The following is a 21,188-nucleotide window of genomic DNA, read 5'->3' as shown; positions in this document are numbered from 1 at the left end:
TGCATTGCATTTAGCACTGAAATTGACCAAAAAGGAGAAAACAAAAAGGCATTGTGAGGCAAAAGTGTTTCGTTCACTGTTGATCAACTTTGGAAACAAAGCTCGTGCGGACGGCAAACAGGAAAGGGATCTCAGCATTATTATCTTTTACTTTGCACAGGGCTATGAAAACACGCAACGGGGAAATTCACATGAATCTTGGACGGGGGAAAAAAAAAAACAAAAGATCGGAAGATCGGCACTTATTTGGGTGCGAGCTGCGGGCGGACGGTCAGCGCAAGAATTGTTGGTCGACTCCCAGCCTCAACAGGTGCAGCTGCCTGCGGCAAAGACTGCGGGGAGGTCTGTGCGATCGTGGCAGCCACAACGGCAAGTGTCATCTCTGCGTTCAGAACCTGGTTTGCGCACAGAATGTCGAGTGCGGTATCCGTGGGAAGGGAATATCTGGTAATGATGTACTTGCGAACGTGGTCCACTGTGGCGTTGGATGATACGCCGACGATGGATGGGCGGGCTGACTTCAAAAATTCGTCAGGCGCGGTGGGATCGCGAGCAATATGAAATCGGATGGAATGGCCTGCTTGTGGTCTCGCACCTGACACCGAATCTGCAGTATCAGCCGCAGACGCTGGGGCGGAGGAAGGTTGTCGAGTCGGTGTTGCAGTCGATGCAGCTGTAGACCGCTCGCTGGGAGCAGTTGAGGGCGTGCCTGCGATGCCTGCTGTACTCGAAGCAGAAGTGCTGTGTGTGGAGACAGGCGACGCTGCTGAGCGAGATGGCTCTGCGACTCGAGAAAGAGTTGCGACTGCGGCAGGGTGCGCGGAAGCCGTGCTGCTGCGAATGCCGTCGGGGTGAACGGGCGTGGTCGGGCTCGAGTTGACAAGACGCGGGCTGGCGACTGGTGGAGGGGGTGCCGGATAGGTCAGGAGCGGCGTCTTGGATTCGGTTTGCGGCGAAACAAGTTGTTGGAGCGGAGGAGTGGATACCGGAGGTGCTGCAGACGTTTCCACGGGTTGGATTGCTGAGCTTGAAGTGGAGCTTTCCGTCTGTACCGTAGACTGTGAAGGGCGAACAACATTGTTGCTCTGCTGAATGTCTCTCCCTTCAGGGGCCGACAGGGCATTTGCAATCAAGCGAGCGCGCTTCGTTTCCGGGGACTCAGAGTTGGCCAAATCAGACGCCGTCGCGGTTCGTTTGGCACCTTGCGATTGGTTGGTAGCCATGCTCACACGAAGAGTGCCGGCGTTGACATAGACTAAGGGGTGGTGAAGAGGTGTCGCGATCTCACGTGCGGCACTGGAGTTTGGCGGTGTTGCTGCTGCTGCTGCTGCTGCTGCTGCTGCTGGGGGTAGGTCAGCATCTCGGCGACGCAGGTCTGATGTTGAAGCTTGAGAGGCTGGCTTCGCCATCATGGACAGCGGCGACGGCGGAAATGGGGACGAATGGCTGTGCGAGCTGGTCAGAGCCGAAGCACTGGACTTTGCTGCTGCAGGTGCTGGCACTTGTCCATTTCCCGCACTTGAAGAAGAAGGTAGCTGAGCTGCTTGTGCGCTCGGTTGCAGCGGAGCTGCGGGACTGGGCGGCGTCGAAGGGATTTGGTCAGATCGAGGAGCCAGTGGCGGGTGCTGGATGGCTATCTGGGTGTCCTCCTGAGGCGTCTGGTTGGCTTTGTGAGGCGTAGGATCGCTCGGTCGTGTTCTTGAAGCTGAAAGGTCACTGCGTGCGGCCGACGCCAAGCCGTGTGACTGGTTATCGTCCGCCAAGGCATCGCATTGCTCGGGTCGATCCTGCTCGCTGGCTACCTGGGTGCTGTTGTGCGACGTGTGCGGTGTGCATGCCGCGTGTGGCGTTTGTGGAGCGTACAATGTGTCCAAAAATTGCTGGTGGCGGGCTAGCTCCTCGCGAACAACGTCGGGCAGCAAGAGTTGAAGAATATCTGCGAGCAGCCGATCTTGTTTCAAGCTGTGGTATGGGTTGTCGTACAGCGGGTGATCGCACTCTGGGCACAGGACTTGAATGTTTGGTAGCTTTTTTCGTGTGGCATTCCACCGTGTCGTGCGAATGTGTTTGACAATACACGACTTGCAAAACGGATGCATGCATTCGACAATCACTGTTGGAGTGACGCAGTACCTACAAAACAAAAAACAAAACAAGAACAAAAAACAAGAATCATAATGCAAAGTGAGCCTTTTTTTTTGCTCAGAATCTCAGATCTATTGCCATTTTTGTGGCTCTTTCTCTCTCTCTCTCTCTCTCTCTCTCTCCACTCGTATCAACCATCTATCTCTCTATCTCTCTATCTCTCCATCTCTCTCTCTCTCTCTCTCTCTCTCTCTCTCTCTCTATCTGTCTCTTTGAAAAGCTCACCCGAGGCAGATCCGGCAGACCAGCCACGGCGTCAGTGTGCGCAGCCGCACGCTCACTTTGCCGCCTTCCAAGAACTGCGGCGCGTCGTCGTCGTCGTCGTCGTCGTCATTGTCGTCGTCGTGGTGGTCGTCATTCTGTCCGTGCTGCGAGTGTGACTGGATCTGTGACTTGGACCGCGGAGTGCTGGCGCTGGCTGCGCTGGCGGCTTTGGCGGCTTTGGAGGAGTCTGCTCTTGATCCGGACGTCATTCACAGGCCTCAGAACCCCCCTCCTTTGCCTCTCGCCAATGTCACGCTTTGTTGGAGTTGGTTGCTGTTTGAAGGCAGGTGGAAGGCGAGCAGCGAGTCCGGCGTTGCAAGGAAGAGCTGGGTTGAGCGCGCTTTTGGTTGAAAAGCCTCAGAGTTAGTTGCTCAGAAAAGTGACAACAAAAAGAAAGAGTAGAAAAAACAAAATCACAACAAGATGAAGCAAATACGATAAGGCTGATCGCTCGTTTGTAGGGGATGTCTGTATTGTGTACTTTGTACTGTTTTGAAACTGCATTGAACAATGCATGCCCAATGGATCCACAGTCACGCTCGACTCCATCAAGCAGGAGACCAGCGATGCAGTTTCAAGTACGCAGCAATAATGTCCCCATACAATACAAGGGGGGGGGGTTTGCATTGAAGGCTCAGTGCAACACTCCATCGCAACTGCTCAGAATGCCTCAAACCTTTTGAAGAAGCTTGTCGTCTGAGCGATTGCTCCACACAATACAGTATATTACTCTATACTGAGCATTTTGCAGTCTCAGTCTCAGTTTCACACACACACACACTCTCTTTCCTATTCTTTCTCAGACTGCGAATGAGTTTGCCACCGCGCGTGCGACCTTCGTCCGACCTCGCCGACCGCTCCTTTGCGACGCTGACCCTGCGCGAGCGGCTTCCCGTCATTCTCACCCGTATCATCAGCATGCTCTCTGCGCGCGGTGCTCCAGCCAACGAGGTCTGCATTACAACTTGGAGGGGTTGAAGTGCTTCTACGACTCTACTCACTCACTCACACCCCAAGCTGACCTTACTGTTGGCTGGCTGTTGGTGAACAATGATACTCACATTGATTGAATAAATAGGCGAGCAAGGCACTGTTGGCCGAAATGGTCGCGCTCAAGTACGATTTGTGGCACAACAAGCCAATGCTGCCAGTCGCAGACGATCTGCACGACGCCGCCAAGTGGAGGGCGTACTTTGCTGCTGCTCTGGAAGCCGAAGCGCAAAATGGCGGCGCGTCGGCGGAGAGCAAGTCTGCTGCATGCTGGTCGTCGCTCGACATGTTGTATTCGGAGGGATACTTGTACCGCCGCATCCGCTCGTCCTGCCTCGTTACGGAGGGTTTGTTGGCGCTGACACCATTGCCAAACCCAGAGCCAACAACCACGTCTGCCAGTCACGGTGATGACGGCAAGCCACTTGCGCTGCCGCTCAACCTCGACGACGTGTTTGAGAGCGACAAGCGTACTGCGTTTGCTGCAGCCCAATCCAGCATCCTGGCCTTGTCTAGTCTGCTGACGAGCTCTCTCGAGGATTTGCAGCAGCCAGTCAGAAGAGCAGAGCTCCTGACGCAGCAGTTTATGCAAATGCTCGAGTTTTCGCTCTGGGGCAACAAGACAGATCTCTCCCTGCATCCGAGTGCGACCAACAAGGAGGAGCTGCTCAAAGAGTTGCAGTCGAGCGAGCTGTCGCAGCTCAACGCCCTTCGACCGGCGATTCTGGCCAACGCCGCGTCCGAGATCTGGGCACACATCCAGCTCCTCGACCAGCAACTGGCGCCCGAGTCCTGCGTGCGGTTTGACTTTGTGCTCGATAATGCTGGATACGAGCTCTTCACCGACCTGATTCTGGCCGAGTGGCTCACCAGCGCGCCACTCTTTGCGAGCGGCCGCAAGGTTGACGTCTACTTTCACGTCAAAGATTACGGCTGGTATGTCAGCGACGTTACCAAGCGCGACTTTCACTGGATGGTCAACCAGCTTGCTTGCTCCACCGAGCCCGTCGTGCATGCTCTAGGTCGGCGCTGGCGCGACGTGCGACTTGGCGACGCTACAGCCGCTGGACAAGGCAAATGGCACATTGTCGAGCACGAGTACTGGACGCTTCCAGGAGACTACCATGAGCTGCCCACGCTTGCCAGCGACCTCTACGCCACGCTGCAGCAGTCCAATCTCCTCATCTTCAAGGGCGATCTCAACTACCGCCGCTTGATTGGCGATCGTCTCTGGATTCCCACGACGCCATTCAGCACCGCGCTGCACACCTTCCATCCAGCCCCTCTCTGCACCCTCCGCACTCTGAAGGCAGAGGTTGTTGCAGGCCTTGCTCCCGGTGTTGCCAAGCGCACGGCCGAGCAGGACGCCGCCTGGTTGAGCAACGGCCGTTGGGCGTTGATTTCGTTTGACAAGTAGCCGCGTTTTTTCTTGTTCCACTTGTTTCGTTTGTGCTTTCTGTTCCTGTTCTAGTGTAGTTTGCCGCACTGCATACAATTGTACCAATACTCGTTCTTCCAACAAGCAGTTGCCCGCCCATTATTGTGGAACTCAGTCTTCCTTCTTTACTTGTTGTCGTCGATAGCAAAAACATGTCCTCCTCATCCGCCGTCGTGATTGTCACTGGCGCGTCGCGTGGCATTGGACTTGCGCTCGCCACCATTCTGGTGAAGGACTTGAACGCCCGCATTGTCATCAAGTAACGAGAACCAAAACCAAGTGTCTGAATGTTGAATGTTGCTGGTGAAGATGATTTTGACAGAATACAGCAGAATACAAGCAGAGGAGTGGACGACATGATGGGAAATTGGTCTGAAATGTGACACTGCGATTTTCTATTCTAATTCTTCTGAGATTTCTGAGATTTTTCCGAGAATTGAAAGCTCCCCTGCACGACTAACCTGGTGTGCTTTGCTCTGTTGCGCAGTGGTCGGACGGCCGGTGCGCTTGACGAACTCGCTGCCTCGCTCAACGCCCATCGCGCGGATAGCTGCGTTGCCGTGGCGGGCGATGTCGCCGACCGGACCATCGCCAAGCAGCTTGTCGACACGGCCATCCAGCGCTATGGCGCGATCGACGCCGTCGTCAACAACGCCGCACTGCTCGAGCCCGTCAAGCGCATTGCTGATGTCGATCCCGGCGAGTGGGCCGAGCTCATGCGTATCAACATCCAAGGCCCGCTCAATCTCACTCAGGTGCGCGCGCTCGTGTGTGTGTGTGTGCTCAGACTCTGACACACGCTGTCTCAGTTGCTCAGACACTATATGCTGCTGCTTTGAGCCTATGCTCAAAAATCATGATGCGTTTTGATGGATCTCACTTCCACCAATTCCTTTGCTTTGGTGCTTCAGTTGGCCATCCCGCACTTGCGAGCATCCAAGGGTCGCGTCGTGCATGTTAGCTCAGGCGCAGGTAAACAGAACACTGTGTGGTTGCTGTTCCAAGGAATTTTGGGAACTGAAATGATTGCTTGATTTTTCTGCGCCAAACAGCAACATCGCCGATGGTTGGAGCTGGCGCGTACTCTGTGTAAGTTGTCTGTCTTTCAATTGCTTGCTTTGGTTATACGTATCAGGTGCTTGTTATTCACGGATTGCTCTTGTGAATCTACCGTTGTGGAATAGCTCCAAGGCTGGGTTGAACATGTTCAGCCGTGTGTTGGCTGCCGAAGAGCCCGAAATCGTCTCTGTCGCCGTGAAGCCCGGTGTCGTTGACACCGCCATGCAAGTGACGACACGAGGCTCTTCAGGTTGGTAGTTGATTGCGAGGATGCTTTGAAAGTGCTCATCGGGAATCCGACACTCATCGATTTTTGCGATGTCTGGTTTCGTCCTTCTAGCGCAAGCTGTGCTCGACCCCGCAACGGCCGCTCGATTCATCAACCTCAAGTCATCGGGAGAAATTCTGCAGCCCGAGGTTCCTGCCCGAGCACTGGCAGTCGTGGCCCTGCGCGCCCCTTCATCGTTTAGCGGCGAATTCTTTGTTTGGAACGACGAGCGCATTGCTGCCCTGTACTAACTGGTTCAATGCCGCATTTAAAAGTAAACAATTACTTTCATTGACACGACTTATCACTGATCTACAGTGATGACAAACAACAACAACAACAACAACTTAATCGCTGGTCAAATAGCGAACAAGGCCGGGCCAGAGCGGGGAGCCAAGGCCTGTAGTTGGGTCGTAGCCAACAGCAGCCGGGAAGCCTGTGTGACAGAGAGGCGATTAGCATGTTGGAGGCAAGCAATGGTTCACAGCAAAAAAAAAAGAAAGTCTGTACCGTTGTCGCAGCAGAATCCACTCGATGAGCAGGCAGTGTTGCCGACCGTCACATCAAAGAACGCCTCGCCAGGGTGTTGAGCGGCGACTTGGTACAAGCTATGTTCGCAGTAGCAAAGTGGCGATTGAGTGAATAGGTTTAGCAGCAGAACAGCAACGATGAACGATACGAAAGGTGCTGGGTCGTCAGGAATCAACGCCAAGCCTTACCGAGTGTTGACAAAACCAAGCGAAGGCAAGCCCTTGTTCAATCGAATGTCGTTCAGGAGGCTGATAATGCCAGCAAAGGCAGGCGTCGAGGCAGAGGTGCCACCGACGTTCATCACCTTCCCGGCCGAGACGATCGGCACGTTGTCTGCGAGAGCGGCGACATCTGAAACAAAAAAAGGAGAAGCAAGTGAGAGACAAAACCCACACAAACCATTTCCTTCAAATGAAAAAAAAAACAAAAAAAAAAAACAATAACTCGAAATGAAATCATGCAACTATACCGGGATAGGCGCGGTTGGACGCGTTGTACGAGTTGGCCGGAGGAAGGCCTTGGGTGGTGCTGAGATAGTGAGCAACGGCAGCCTTTTGGTAGTCGGGCATCGGGAACTGCCACGAGAAGGCACCACCAGAGGCAGTCCACGCGATCGGAGCGGTCGGAGTGCCAGTGCCAGACCACTGCGTGCCACCGACACCCAAAAGGTACGGCGAGGCAGCCGGAAAGGTCGGAAAGTTCTTGGAGCAGCTGACGACATTCAGCGCGCGGCCAATCTTGTTGAGATCCGAGAAGGGCTCGAAGGAAAAGTGGCTGCCACCATCACCGGTGGCGGCGAGAATGGTGACGCCGCGCAGCGCAACCACCAGCAGCTCGTCGTTGATCTTGTCCGTCTCGTCTTGCGAAGTGTACATGCAGACCTGTCGCTGCGATTGCATGTACTGAATGCAGTCGTCATAGTTGAACTGCTTGCCGCCGGTGTTGGACACGGCATCGCGGCAGAGCGTGTCGCACGAGGCCCAGGAGAGCGAGCCAAGGGACATGGAGAGCACGTGAGGCAGAGTGCTTTGGTTGGAAAGAGTGGACACAAAGTTGAGCAGTGCCGGGCCGAATCCGGGACCCCACTCGGTCGACGAGTCGTTGTCAGTGTTTGCAATCAGCGTCTGCACGCCGACACCCATGCCGCTAATGTAGGTGCAGTCCAGAGTGCCTTCAATAAAGTTGTCGCCATTCACCGTGCCCTGCATGCCATAAGTGTGCAGGTTGTTGACAGTGTTGGGCACGTTGTACGTGCTGTAGAACTGAGCAAGGTCGGCGGGCGTGTAGCCAAACGTGCCAGTGCCCCAGACCATTTGGACCAGGGAAGTCTGTTGCAAGAAAAAAAAGAGATGGAGGTAAGAGTGAGGAAGGATAAGATGCAGGCGGGGGAGATTGACTGTGAGCAAGAGCGGGGCGCTTACGTTGGTAGCGACTTGAGTGAGGGGAATTTGGTACGCGGTCTTTTGAGCGTTCGGGTCGCCCAGAGCTCCGGCTTCAACACCGCCGAATCGCGAGTACTTCCAGTGCTCAGCAGCAGCCGGCGCAGCCTCGGTCTGTTCGCAAATAAACCAAGCAGACAAACAAAGAGACAAAACCATGAATGCATCCGTTCGCAACTACGATTGATGGCAACCTCAGGCCACTTACAAGACGAATCGGCTCAATCTCCATCAGCATGGTCGAGCGGGTCTGGACGATCGTGTGAATGAGGTGGCGCATGCCAACAGGAAGAGCCTCGGCCTGGCGTTCCAGGAGCACCTGGGCGGCCGAAATTGGCAAGCACGCATACGCGAATGTGCGAGTTTGAGACAGGGCAAAGGTCTTGGCGCCAAATGCGGCGAGTTGGCTGCGGTCAGAAGTTGCGGGCGAGGGTGAGTCTCTCAGAGTTTTCGACTTTACACCTTTTCTTTCAAGACTTACGAAGCCAGCGCGCGTTCGTTCTCGCGCGTGATGCCACCGATGGAGGCGATTTCGTCCACAGTCATGTGCTTGCCGTACTCTGCGTTCTCGGGGCTGGAGACGCTCATGAGGCGATCCTGCCAAGATGACAGATATCAAACAAACAAACAAAAAAAAAATCAGCAGACCGTCCAGCAATTCGATTGTGAGCAATCGTCCTCCACTTCTCCCACTTCCCCCACTTCCCCAGCCACCCACCACCAGAATAGACATTGCGTGCTACACACTTACACACTGAGCATATCAATAAAGAGCAAACGGAGATTAAAAAAAAACCACTCGAAAACTCCGAATTCACACGCAACCCGAAAATAACCAAAAAAAAAAAAAAAAAAAGACTCCGCATGACTCCGTTCCACCCACAGCAATTGCATCCAGAAACAAATTCACACATGATCGAATCGCAGCGGAAAGCACAGCAAGCAGGCTGCTGCGATGACGATGGTCAAAGTCGAGTGCTTATTAGTGTTATTTGGACTTGAGGGAAGAAGAGGAAGCTTGGAACACATACATGGAGCGCGGCCTTGTTCTGGAGGCGGAGCGCAAAAGTCATGTGCGCCAAGCCATTGTCCGTGCTGCACTCGGCGAGCTGCGGCCGAGCAACGAGCCGGCGGGTGGTGGCGAACGCGGACGATGCATCGAGGACCGCGAGATCGCCGAGCGGGGCGGCCGCAGCGCAGACGGCAAGGAGCGCCAGCACAAGAAGAGTGCGTTGCATTTTGCCGCTTGAAGAAAAAGAAAGAAGATGACTGCAGCCATCGCTTCGTTCCCAAACAAGGGTTGATCAGACAACAAAGTCAAACGAAAAGGATTACATTTGAAAAGAAAAACAATGCGGACCGCAACGATGCAACACCAAAGAACAGAGAGAGAGAGAGAGAGAGAGAGAGAGAGAGAGAGAGAGAGAGAGAGAGAGAGAGAGAGAGACAGAAAAACAGCCGTCATGATCGAAACACGTACGCTCACATCACCAGACAGCCCCATCCACCGCGCGATGGCGACTTGTCTGGCGCATGGGTAGAATGCTCGGCAGCTGCAAATGAAGGATCTGAATCCATTTCGTCACCGACAACATCAACATCCATATCATCTGCTGGAGGTTCTTGATTGTCATTGATGGCGTTGTTCCACGCGTCTTGCTTTGCAACGCGGAGCATATCTGTGACCGGAGCGAATGAGACACCCATCTCTTCCGAGCACTGAGCATTGGGAAGATGGTGGACGGGAGGCTGCAGCTCCTCATCCATGGCGGCGGGCGCGCTTGCTTCAGGGGCTGGCGAGGAGCGCTCTGCAAGTTGCTTGAGCGGTGACGCATGGCGGGACTGAGAACCACCAGCAGGATGGTCTTGCACCTCAACTCGGTACGCGTTTGCATTCAGCACACGGCCGCGTTCGGTGCAATCGTAAATGAAATGCTCGGTCACGAGCATAGGAAACTGCTTGAGCGTACTTGGCTTGAAACACATTCTGCTTTCAGGGGTGCCAGGAGTGGGTGCAGAGCGCCTTGTAACGCCGGACGGACCTTGAGCGCTCACGACACAGAGGTGCGCAAGCGAGGACGCGTTTTCGTTGTTGGGCAGTGAAGAAGAGGAGACAAAGTGCCCGCCATGGCGCTGAATCAGTGTCGTGAGGGAGACCAGTCCACCACCCAGCATGTGGCGCGCATCGATTTGGAAAACAAAGCCCGCCAGACAGTTGGAGGCCGGGGCACGTAGCGCCGCCTGAGCCTTGGCGCGAGTTGCGCTCGCTGCAACCGTGAGCTCGTCGTCTTCTTCCGCCCGCTGGCCAGAGACATCATCACCGTCATCGTCGTCGGTCTCAATCATCGGCATGGCGTCACGCAGCTGCTGGGCAAGGGCTTCCTTGCGCTCCTCGACAGCAGAGCCGGCAATGACACTGAGGCCTCCTGCCAACGACCGCTTCTCAAAGTGCACAATGTAGCACGGGAGAATGTGCGCAGAGTCGAAAACAACCAGCTCGCGCCCGTCGGGGCTGACGTGCGAGTCAAAGCCCGGCACGCGCTCTTGTCCGAGGATGAGCTCGGTGCAGCGATGCGACCGGCCGAGCAGAACTTGGCACACGAGCAGCTTGGTATGCCCCTCAATGTAGCCCATGGCGTAGCCAGGGTACTCGCTAAAGTAGGCGCCTCGCGCAAAAAAGCCATCGTCTGTGGTTGCCACAAAGTCGGGATCGCCAGGCATGCGGAAGCCCTGCTCACAAATCGACGTCAAATTGCTCGGGGACGTGCCGTGGAATGCCAGCACGGGGAGTGCCTCGGAGGGTCCGAGCTGATCTGCCATGTGTTGCCGCGCTTGCTGGAATCGACGGACAAGTCGCGGGGCGACGACATACTCGACGCAGGTGACGCAGTACTTGTACTCGTCCGGCTTGCTTGCCCGAGCTGGCGAAAGGTCGCTCAAGTCCAAGCCGTCGTCTGTGCTGCTGTTGCTGCTGCTGCTGCTGTCTTGATCTGGGATGGTTGCTTGCTGCGGTGCACTCGGTTTTGGAACTTGAGCGCGCTTGGCCTTCTGCTTCTTGGCACGCCGCAGCAGACGCTTGCGCTGGGATTTGGACAGCTTGTGGACGGCCGGTTCCGGCAAGGTTTCGTCCTCTTCATCGCCCGAGGTGCTCGCGATGAGCTCATCCGCGTCGTTCTGGCCATTTGGGTGTGTCGATGAAGAAGAAGAAGAAGTCGCTGGGTGGCTCACGGGAACATTGGTGGGCGTGGCTTCAAGCAAGCGATGAAACTGCGACTCCGCCATGCGAAAGTGCAGCTGCTCTGCGGTCGCAGCAAATGTCCGCGACGGATACAGCGGAAAGTAGGTCACCGAGTTGTCTGGGCGCGCAAGTGCCTCCTTTTCGCCCTCCACAAGCAGCAGGCCATTGTCAAGCGTCGCTCGCAAATCTTGAATCTCGTCGTTGCGCGCAGCCACCTGCTGCCGAGTGACCTCGAGCTCCTTGGAAAGGGCGCTGGCCTTCTGAATGACCAATCGTCGTTCGCTCTCGGACATGGCCGTGTACGAACGCAGCAGCAGACGTGGCGTGAGCGATGTGGCTTGGCGAACGATCGGCGAAATCAACGCAGCAGCAGCAGCAGCAGCAGCAGCCTCGCCTGAATCTTGTTCCACAAGTGTGGCTTTGCGCGCGAGTCGAGTAGCGGAGGAGGCGTGCCGGACAGATGCAGCCGGAGTGGACGCCGTCGGGTGAGCGAACTCGGCAAAGTGAAGCAAGTTGGTGCTGGTGCACGCCAGTCCATGGACACACGGTGGTAGAGATGCGTCAGTCGTTTGGTCAGACGTGCCGAGCTTGACGCGCTTGCGAGTTTCCGCGGACTTGTTCGAGCTGGAAGCAATCGATGGGAATCGCTGGGTAGGCTCGCCGTTGCCGTCTTGGTCGCTGGAGAGAGCTGAAACTCGGCGCTTGTTGCGGTGCTGATCTTGCACACTCGCTACATTTTCACCACCCTCGTGAGGAGATGATGATTGGACGAAAGTGGTCGACGAAGCGAGCAAGGTGGTTTTCGCATTGGCCATGCGAGGGGCGCGCACGCCGCCAGGCGGCAGGATGCGCACCCGAAACGGAAATGCCGTGATGAGCAGATGAAAGACATCGCCATCGTGCAGCTCGACCGCCGTGTTGGGGGGCAGCGGATCACACTCGGGCTGGGTGGCGGCAGCAGTCGAGTCGGCCGCGACGGCGTTGCCTGTTTGCACCGCGGCAGCACGGCTGACGGTGCACGGGTTGAGTCCATGCGCACAGGCAGAGAGTGCACCAGTCACTGGGTCAAACCGCAGCGTGGCTTGGCGTCTCGAGCAGCGATTGTCGCCGTTCAAGTCTGGGAGCGAATTTCGGCCAAGAACGACGCCTGAACACAGGATTGATCGACAGTTAGAACAAGCGAGGCGCTCGCACACACACACACACACACACATAGACACACACGGCAGACTTGTACCATGTTCAAGAGGCGGGATTTCAATGGACGGCTGGCTGCAGACGAACAAGGGCTCGAGCCAAGCGGTCCACGACATAGGTGGGGGTCGGGTCAAAAAGTCAACTCGGGACACGAAGGGGGGATCAGCGATGTTTGAGACACGAGTCTGTCCTGTTGCAGTTCAGACAGCGTGGAGTGAAAAGGGAGGGAGCGGAAAACAAAAAAGAAGGACTGGCAAAAAGAGTGAAATTGGCGCGAAAAATCATGAAACTTGAAACAAGAGTGAAACAAGGAAAATGAACGCCAATTGCTAGACAAAAACTAGACTGCAGCGAGTCAAACATGGGCGCCAAACAAGCATAGTCGCCTCTCCACGCCATGCATGGAGATGAGTGTTTTAATATTCAGAAATCAAGGCGGAACGCACGAACATTCGAATCGAGAGCACCAAAATATCGGTCACGCTGTCTGTCGAGCTAACTTTGTGGTCGTGCAACGTTACCCACATGCACACCAAATATCAAAATCAATGCTGAATTTATTAGTAGAGGTAAAATACAGCGGCAAGCGCAAGGTAGCTACAAAATTCAGTTGGGGTGTTCACTCGTCCACAATGACTTGACGGCAGTTAAAGCTCCAAAACGGTGCACACCAGCTCGCACGACTCTTCCAAGAAGTACACATCAACGACTCTTATTCATATAACGTTTGACATCCGAGAGGTGCCGCACACGTCCCCACAACCGGCTTGGCACGGCCGCCATCACCTGCATTTGTGCATCACGGCGCAAGTCAGCACTACTCGCACCGTCCATCTCTAACACAAAAGAAATTACTGCAAAATTAAATTTACCATGTCGCAGAGTTTGTGGCTGAGGGCTGCGCGATGATCCATGCGCTGCCAGAGGACGAGAATGAGGGCGTCAAATTGACGCAACGCTTCCCTCCACTTTTGCCATTCCGTGTAGTTTGGGCCAGCGCCGGCCTTCAAGGTTTCAGCCGTAATGTCAGGCTCACAGCCAATGTGGAAGCCAACGACATGGAGCTTGCCGATCTGTGCACAATGACGCAAGAGGCGGCGTAATTGCGTTGAGTCGAGAATTATCAATTCCAAGCGAATGCAAACGGAAGAGTGGTGTCCCCGGTTCTTCTTACCCCTTTGTCTTCTTCCATGACATGAGCAAGGTGTCTGTGAGAAGGTCAGCAAGTGGAAGATCACGTGAGGATTACAACGGTCGTGTCGTCCGAAACCGATTGCTCTTGTCCGCTTACAGCATTGCAAAGAAGTTCGCCCTGGTGAACTCGTGAGCTTGGAGTTGAGCTCGGCAAAAGTAGACAAACACAGCGGCAACCATGTACTGGGCAACGCAACCGTACACGCACAAAACCCGCCCTTGTCAGGATGAGCAACCACCATCCATCGTATTTCTGAAAGCGCCAGTTTGTGCGAATGAGGTCTCACGTTATCAGTGTACTCGCTGAGAGAGAGAAACTGGCAAATATCTTCGGATTCCTCTGTGAGAAGGGGAAAGAAAAACGAGAGACGCAAGCAAAAATCAAATCAGAGACAAAACAACGCTCCGAGCCAGATGCATTCCGTTTCATGCGCCATACCAACAAAGCGCAAGAAGTCCTTTAGCTTTTGGACATGTTCTGGTAACGAGAAGTCCCGCCCAAACGCCAAACACGGTGAGACCTTTCAAAAAGACATCGTTGGCCGAAACGGCGATTGTCGACCATTGAGCAAATCACATTACCACTGGACAACGTCGTCTTCGATGACGCTGCAACCTCTGGATCATCATGCAAGGGCTGCGGCACGGTGGCTGCGGGGATTTCGGCAGCAGGTACAGCGCGAGCTGGAGCTGGAGCTGGACGGGCGCGAGGACTTGGAATTGCCGGCATGGACGGCACAGTCTGTTCCGCTTGAACATCAAACACCAGCCTACGGATGGTCTTGGAGGTAGGATCCAGACGAGATAGCTTACGAGGACGGGCTGCCTTGACTGGGCTGGGCGCCACGAGAGGAATCGCGGTCGACTCAACGTTGCGCGAGGTCGTGGACGCTCGCGGCTGGGGAACGCGGCGAACCTGACTCTGCAAGCTACTGCCTCGAGACTCAGCAGTGGTGGTCGTCGTATCTCTGAGTGATGCACTCACTCCGGTTGGTCTGGCAGGCGGCAGGGTCGGCACCTTCGCAGAATCCGCCGCAAAGTACGCTGCCAGAGGCAGCTCGTCGGCCGAACGCGCGCTTGTGGTAGTGCTGGACTTGAGTAGGACGGATGGCTCATCAGCGAATAGAGGGAGGGGAGAGAGCGTCAATCCGTCCCGATTGGAAGGCACCGCTTGCTCGTTCCTGTGCGAAAGCGCTTCGATGACTTGGGCGGCCGTGCTGGTCGACGCAGACGATGAGTACTGCTCAGCCACGTAGGGCATGCTTTCCATTCCTCGCAGTGTCGTCGGCATGGCACCGTTCGACGCGGGCGCCAAGGGAGCAAAATGACTTGGCGGGAAACCCAGCGAGGGCGCCAATGGTCGACCAGAATGTCTCGCAGACTGCAGCCCAGCAGCAGGACCATACGCTTGTAACTTGGCTCCAAAGGTTGGATGCGTGATGAAAGCACGCTGCGGCTGCGCTTGCATGCTCTTTTGGCTTGAACCTCGCACAAGCGGCTGGCGATCGTGCTGCTCAGCGTTTGGCACTCGCTGTTGCGCGTGTTGCTGGTGATGTTGCACTTGCTGCTGCTGGCGCTGCGGGTGCACACGCGTTTGTGGTCCTGTCTCCTGCCAATGGACTGGGTTTGAGGATTGGCGCGCATCGGTTGGAAACGCGTTCACGCTCTCGGTCGTCGCACCGCCTTGAAGCAACAGCGCAGCCGAGTACGATACTGACGCTGGATCCTCCTGACCGAAGAAGGTGTCTGGACTGGTCAGTCGAATGGCAGGCAGCGGCGGTGCGTTGTTGGAGACCAATGCTGAATTGGCGTTCATCTTGGATGGCTCCCGCCAAATCCACGCTGGCGGCTGCGTCTGCGTCTGCTGCGGCGCCTTTGCGCCGGTGCCGTGATGCAGTGACGGATGCAAACCCGGCATAGGACGATCGTAGCGCGTCGCGTGTTGCCACGTAGCGGCGGCGGATGAGGACGACGGGACGGGCGACGATCCGGTCGACTGTTGGCGGGAAAGTTGAAACATGACAATGAAACCCAAGTTGTTTCGAGATGGCTGGCTGGAACAAAACGAAATGCAATACTGACTGAGCATGTTCTAAATTCGTCAATCTCGAAGCATTTGTTCATCTTTGACAATTCGGCACGAGATCGCAACACAAGCGACGAGGGATGCACAACCAAATCGTTTGTTTTGTCTGTCAGCCCATTGCGTTCAGCCTTTTGGCGGTTTTATAACTTCAAACACGACAAAACAACCTCCCATATCACCATATCAGATCCATGTTGGATGCACAAAGGGCAGAATGCAGAGAACGCAGAAAATCCACGACAATGGCTTTTTCAATGCAACAATGGCTCTGACAGTTGTTTGTTTCATCCAATTCAACAGCCCGAAAACTCAGTCTTGCTTCTTATTATTTAGTTTTGGTCGCAGTTGATCATTTATCACTTTTTTTTTTGTTATGCTGAGATTGGTCGACGCTCACGTCCATCTTGCGTACCCTGATTTCGCGCACGACGCGGCCAGCGTGGTGGAGCGCGCCAAAGCACACGGCGTCGCCGCTGCTCTCTGCGTCTCTGTCAATCACCACGATGCACCCAGGTACACCCAGACGCGGGAGACGGGGTGGCAACAGCGAAATCACGCAATCCGCACCGTTGCATAATGCGAAATTTACGCACCTCTGCTACATTTACAATTGGATGGGTTTGGTTCACGCCGCGCGCGTCGAATTCACTCAAAACTACCTGCTTGCTCATTCTCTTGTCGCATCTTGTTCGCAGAGTGCTCGAGTTGGCTGCGGCGCATCCCGAGTTTGCCGCGCCATGTCTGGGAATCCACCCGGTGCAGCACGAAGAGAGCGGCGTGCCACGCCCAGTCCGACCCGAAGAGACCGCCGCCATGATGGTGCTGCTCGAGAAGCACGCTGATGTGCTTGTTGCTGTGGGTGAGATTGGGCTCGATTACAGTCCTTGGATTCTGCGTGGCGAGGACTATCGCCTCAAAAAGCTCGAACCGACTGCCGAAATTGTCACCGTCGAGTCGTCGACTGCCGCAAGTGCTGATCCCAACGAGCGGGAGCGTATTGCCAAGGCCAACCAGATTGCCGCCTTTCGAGAGCAAGTTTTGTTTGCCAAGGCCCATGGTTTGCCCGTGAATGTGCATTCCCGCAACGCCGGCAAGTACGTCGTCGAGATGCTGGCCGAATTGCAGGCGGACAAGGTCTTGCTCCATGCATTTGACGGATCTGCGGCCGTGGCCAAGCGCGCTGTTGCCCTGGGCTACTGCTTTTCCGTTCCACCAAACGTGGTTCGCTCTCCTCACTTTCAGCAGGTTGTCGCGACCATCCCCATCGAGAACTTGCTTCTTGAGACCGATGCTCCAGCGCTGGCACCACTGCCAAAGCCTGCTGCAGCTGCAGGTGCCGACGCAAGTGCTGGAGACTGCTGCGGCGCGCCTGCCAGCTCGAGTCAAGCAGACAATGTCAAAGCCGAAGAAGCTGTCGCGAGCCAGAGCGGCAGTTCTCCAGCTACCGCTACTACCACAGCCACATCCTCTTCGTCGTCCTCGTTAGCGTCGTCATCGAAGGGGAAAGGCAGTTCGAGTGGCAAAGCGTCCAGTAAGGCTTCCAAGGCTTCAGCCGCACCGCCGTTGGCCTTTGACGATTTGGTGCCACCAGTACCAGACCCTGCCCGAAACGAACCCGCCAATGTGTATTTATCTGCACAGGCGGTTGCTCGCATCAAGGTAAGGGGTTGCGGGTTGGTAGTTTGGTCTTTTTGTACTTTTATTCACAACTTGCTCGACTTGCGCAGAACATCCCGGTGGAGGAGGTCGTCCGCATTACCACCGCCAACGCCATTCGAATCTTCCCAAAGCTCGCCCGTCTTCTGGCGTAGGCGCGTCTGTCTGTCGGCACGCTTTGAGTGAGCTGTTTCTCGATTCTTGTTTTTTTTTTTTTTTTTTTTTGGCGATTTGTGTTTGATTCATGAGAATTGTTCGATAAAAGTCATTCAGTTACGATTTCCCTTCCGACCGCAGCTCTTATTCACTGTTCTCCCATTTTTCCATCACAATTTTCCACTCTTTCTTCAAAACTCAGAAATTATTTTTTTTATTTTTTTGAATTTTCAATTTTTTTCTCTTTTTTTCCCTAAAATCACACCGCTGCAATTGTTTTGACCAATGTCTGCAGCAGTGCTTCTGCTCGAGGCGGCCAAGATTCTTGCTGCCAGCAAGCAGGATGGCAGCGGCAGCGGCAGCAGCGACGAGGAGCCGAATAACCACAGCAGCGGCAATAACAATGGCAACAACGGCAGCCAGCCGACCACCTCAGCAGCAACAGCAGCAGCAGCAGTAGCAGGTGCCAACACTGGCATGACTGCAATCGCTCCGGTGACTGGAATGGCTGGAATGGCTCCATTGAATGGGTCGCAGCAGCAGCAGGAGGCGTACAATTTGCCAGGACAACCACCACAACCACTACGACCACCACCACATCCCGCAATGCCAGGGAGCAACACAATGCAGACGACAGCAATGATGATGCCGCCGCCGCCGCCGCTGCTGCCAGCGCAGTTTGCACGGAGCGCTGTGCCGCTGTTCGACCCGTATCTCCATCGCAAGCAGCAGCAATTGCAGCAGCCCCAACTGCCGTACGATGCTGCCCATGCGCTTCTTCCTCCTCCTCTTCAGCACGACCAATACGCAGGACTCGGAGGCATGACAGGCACGCGAGTGCGCGCGTCGGCGTCCTTCTCTGGCTTTGGCTCTACCGCAAATTACAACCCGAACGGGCCGAGCGCACCTGACTTGAACAATAGTGGTGGTGCACGAGGTATAATGGTCTCTGGAGCCGGTGGTGCGTTTCCACGCATGTCGCCGAACGAGCTTGGCGGGAAGCGGTCGCGAGCGGCAAGCATGAGCGCCGGCGACTCGCCCGCCAGCGGCGGCGGATTCTCGCCAGCCTCCTCCATCGGCGGCGGCGGGAGCAGCACGAGTGGCACACAGTGGGTGAAAAACCGCGAAACACACAATCTGCTCGAGAAAAACCGCCGAGCACACCTCAAGGACTGCTTCACTGCACTCAAGGACGCGATTCCAGAGATTGCCAACAACCCCAAGACGTCCACCGTCGCCATCCTGCAGCACGCACAAAATTTCATTGTCAAGCTGCAGTTCATGACGGATTCCGTCGTTGCGAACATTAACGCCTTCCAGCAGCACAACCAACAGGCGATGGCGTTGCTCCAGCAGCACATGAGCGCCGAAGAGTACGAGCAGGTTGTTCGACACGTCGCCTCCATGGCACCAGACGGCCCAGCTTCCACCCCAGCAGCCGGTCGTGGTGCATCCAACGGACGGATTGCAGCCAAGCGCTCCGCCACGGCCACATTTTCGGGCTCTGACTCCGACGAGGACAAACCCGAGCATGTAGCCAGGAAAGCACGACAGAGCCATGCAGGTCGGGTTGGTGGTGCTGCCAAGCCATCGAACGGCCGCGGTGGCGTAGCGAAAGATCCCACTCGAGCAGTCGTCGGGGACTTGATGATCAACCCGCACCAGTTTGCGCTGACCACCTCGACCATGACTTCCAAGCACCAGATGGACCGTTCGCTTGCGAATCGGCGGCGTCGCACGCAATCTTTCGCAGCGGACACGACACTTTCACGTCAGCGCGAACGCTCAGTTCAGCTGCGAGCGCCTTCGCCAGCACCATCCGAAAATTCAGAGGCGCCGTCTTCTCCCTCATCGCCGTTGTCCACCTCCTTCAATGTCGACATTGAAGGATCGAGCGAGTCTGAAGACTCTCCACAAAGCACGAGCGAAGCAGGAGGTACTCATGCCTGTTCATTGAAGATGATATGATTTTATCATTTTTTATGGTTTGGAGAGTCGCGCTCACACAACCTCGTTCGTTTCGCTTGTATGTTTTGGGGCAGATGCAGAGCAAGTCCGCAAGAAGCCCAGGCGGTTGGAGGCTTGAACAACATCGCAAAACCCCACTCTCCAAATCGCCCAGCGTAGTGTCTTTGCCAACTGTTGATCGCTGTTCATAATTGTCAATATCGAAACATTTTTTTTTTTTTGGAGAAAAGCCCAATTTCTTTGAGGGTGACAAAAAAAAAAATCACGGTCAATCCACAACGAGCAACTTTGCTTGAGCCACGATGGTTTCAACATGTGTCCATTATTGCTCACACACCTCGACGCTGCGCAAGCAAAACGAAACACACCAAAAACAAAAAAGCAAAATGAGTGCAGCTGTCAGACGAGGAGAATCAAAAGAACCACATGAAAAATTCAACCAAATACAAGAAAACGTACTAGTTTGAAGGGAAAAGACCGACGCGGCCATCGAGGTCTCCTTGGTACCAGCCTGAATCGATGCAAACAAACACCAATGAGATCAAGCTCAACCAACAACAACAACAACAACAACCACGACGACAACAAAAGCAATCCGCCTCTTTGTTTCGGACGATCGCTGTACCTTCGGAAACTTCGGTGCAGTTGTAAATGTAAACGTCGGGATCGAACTGAAGCTCGTCCTCGCCGCCCTCGTGGTAGTCGTACAGGGTGCGAACAGTGAAACCCGTGGCTTCCGCGTACGCCTCGCCACCTTCGGCGGGATAGGCCTCTTCGGCATAGCCTTCCTCAGCGTACGCCTCAGCAGGTTGCTCCTCGTACTGGGCAGCGGCGGCGGCAGCCTCAGCCTCAGCAGCAGCCTCAGCCTCCGCGGCAGCAGCAGCCTCAGCCTCAGCGGCAGCCTGGGCCTCAGCCTCAGCGGCAGCCTGGGCCTCAGCTTCAGCAGCAGCCTGCTCCTCGGCAGCAATGCGATCGGCCTCCGCCTGGGCTTCCGCCTCAGCGCGCTCAGCCTCAGCACGGGCCTCGGCTTCCTGACGAGCACGCTCCGCAGCCGAGGGGCCAGCGGGCTTGGCTGCCGGTGGGGGCGCGGCCTTGGGTGCCGGCGCAGGGGCAGGCTTGGCAGCAGGAGCAGGGGCAGGCTTAGCAGCAGGAGCCGGAGCGGGGGCAGCAGCCTTTGCTTTTGCGGTGCGTTCAGCCTCCTACGTGATAGATGAGAACGAGCGGCAAGCAAACAAATTCAGGAATTGTCAAAAAGCGATGAACACCTCCGCACGTAAAATCACAATTAAAAAAAAAACCGTACAGCTTCACGCTCGGCAGCTTCCTTGGCAGCTCGGGCGGCGCGCTCCTCAGCCACACGCGATGCACTGTCTGAGGCACCGCTGCCGTCAAAGCGGTTCTTAAACGAGGAAGCGTTGCCTGCAGTAATCTTGGGCTTTTCGTACACCGAGCCCTGCGCACACACGGCGATCGGTTTTCAAGTGAGATGGTTCCAGCAAGGGGGCAGGCTCATGATATCAACGTCACAGCACAACAAAACGAGAAGACGTACAACAGCT

General features: G+C 55.4%; 8 protein-coding genes across 8 annotated transcripts; 4 read left to right on the top strand and 4 right to left on the bottom strand.

The window, feature by feature from the left end:
• Window positions 1–130: 130 nt before the first annotated feature.
• CAOG_07886 (hypothetical protein) lies at window positions 131–2,638 on the bottom strand. Its single transcript, XM_004342921.2, has 2 exons — window positions 2,371–2,638; window positions 131–2,133 (listed from the first exon to the last, which is right to left on the bottom strand). Exons 1-2 carry the CDS (start codon window positions 2,616–2,618, stop codon window positions 243–245), a joined length of 2,139 nt encoding a protein of 712 aa, XP_004342971.1. The 5' UTR covers window positions 2,619–2,638; the 3' UTR covers window positions 131–242.
• Window positions 2,639–3,175: 537 nt separating this feature from the next.
• On the top strand, window positions 3,176–4,924 carry CAOG_07885 (hypothetical protein). The gene is made up of 2 exons (XM_004342920.2): window positions 3,176–3,360; window positions 3,488–4,924. The coding sequence occupies exons 1-2, from the start codon at window positions 3,220–3,222 to the stop codon at window positions 4,814–4,816; spliced, it is 1,470 nt and encodes a 489-aa protein (XP_004342970.1). The 5' UTR covers window positions 3,176–3,219; the 3' UTR covers window positions 4,817–4,924.
• A 37-nt stretch (window positions 4,925–4,961) lies between these two features.
• CAOG_07884 (hypothetical protein) lies at window positions 4,962–6,461 on the top strand. Its single transcript, XM_004342919.2, has 6 exons — window positions 4,962–5,096; window positions 5,325–5,592; window positions 5,749–5,809; window positions 5,890–5,926; window positions 6,022–6,146; window positions 6,237–6,461. The coding sequence occupies exons 1-6, from the start codon at window positions 4,990–4,992 to the stop codon at window positions 6,413–6,415; spliced, it is 777 nt and encodes a 258-aa protein (XP_004342969.1). The 5' UTR covers window positions 4,962–4,989; the 3' UTR covers window positions 6,416–6,461.
• On the bottom strand, window positions 6,409–9,397 carry CAOG_07883 (tripeptidyl-peptidase I). Its single transcript, XM_004342918.2, has 8 exons — window positions 9,166–9,397; window positions 8,616–8,731; window positions 8,343–8,541; window positions 8,117–8,248; window positions 7,165–8,023; window positions 6,884–7,046; window positions 6,675–6,772; window positions 6,409–6,600 (listed from the first exon to the last, which is right to left on the bottom strand). Exons 1-8 carry the CDS (start codon window positions 9,370–9,372, stop codon window positions 6,512–6,514), a joined length of 1,863 nt encoding a protein of 620 aa, XP_004342968.1. The 5' UTR covers window positions 9,373–9,397; the 3' UTR covers window positions 6,409–6,511.
• A 42-nt stretch (window positions 9,398–9,439) lies between these two features.
• CAOG_07882 (hypothetical protein) lies at window positions 9,440–12,895 on the bottom strand. Its single transcript, XM_004342917.2, has 2 exons — window positions 12,610–12,895; window positions 9,440–12,519 (listed from the first exon to the last, which is right to left on the bottom strand). Exons 1-2 carry the CDS (start codon window positions 12,683–12,685, stop codon window positions 9,617–9,619), a joined length of 2,979 nt encoding a protein of 992 aa, XP_004342967.1. The 5' UTR covers window positions 12,686–12,895; the 3' UTR covers window positions 9,440–9,616.
• Window positions 12,896–13,271: 376 nt separating this feature from the next.
• CAOG_07881 (hypothetical protein) lies at window positions 13,272–15,783 on the bottom strand (the record flags this gene model as incomplete). Its single annotated transcript, XM_004342916.1, has 7 exons — window positions 13,272–13,355; window positions 13,442–13,642; window positions 13,744–13,777; window positions 13,861–13,946; window positions 14,051–14,103; window positions 14,203–14,241; window positions 14,346–15,783. 7 exons carry the CDS (start codon window positions 15,781–15,783, stop codon window positions 13,272–13,274), a joined length of 1,935 nt encoding a protein of 644 aa, XP_004342966.1.
• Window positions 15,784–16,172: 389 nt separating this feature from the next.
• CAOG_07880 (TatD DNase domain containing 3) lies at window positions 16,173–17,704 on the top strand. Its single transcript, XM_004342915.2, has 3 exons — window positions 16,173–16,362; window positions 16,545–17,508; window positions 17,577–17,704. The coding sequence occupies exons 1-3, from the start codon at window positions 16,223–16,225 to the stop codon at window positions 17,658–17,660; spliced, it is 1,188 nt and encodes a 395-aa protein (XP_004342965.1). The 5' UTR covers window positions 16,173–16,222; the 3' UTR covers window positions 17,661–17,704.
• A 146-nt stretch (window positions 17,705–17,850) lies between these two features.
• CAOG_07879 (hypothetical protein) lies at window positions 17,851–19,836 on the top strand. Its single transcript, XM_004342914.2, has 2 exons — window positions 17,851–19,597; window positions 19,704–19,836. Exons 1-2 carry the CDS (start codon window positions 17,947–17,949, stop codon window positions 19,745–19,747), a joined length of 1,695 nt encoding a protein of 564 aa, XP_004342964.1. The 5' UTR covers window positions 17,851–17,946; the 3' UTR covers window positions 19,748–19,836.
• The last annotated feature ends 1,352 nt before the right edge of the window (window positions 19,837–21,188 follow it).

This window comes from Capsaspora owczarzaki (assembly GCF_000151315.2).
Source record: "Capsaspora owczarzaki ATCC 30864 unplaced genomic scaffold supercont2.16, whole genome shotgun sequence".
NCBI classification, from domain to species: Eukaryota; class Filasterea; order Ministeriida; family Capsasporidae; genus Capsaspora; species Capsaspora owczarzaki.
The sequence above is the reverse complement of the archived record's forward strand: the minus strand, read 5'-3'. Positions and strand labels throughout refer to the sequence as shown.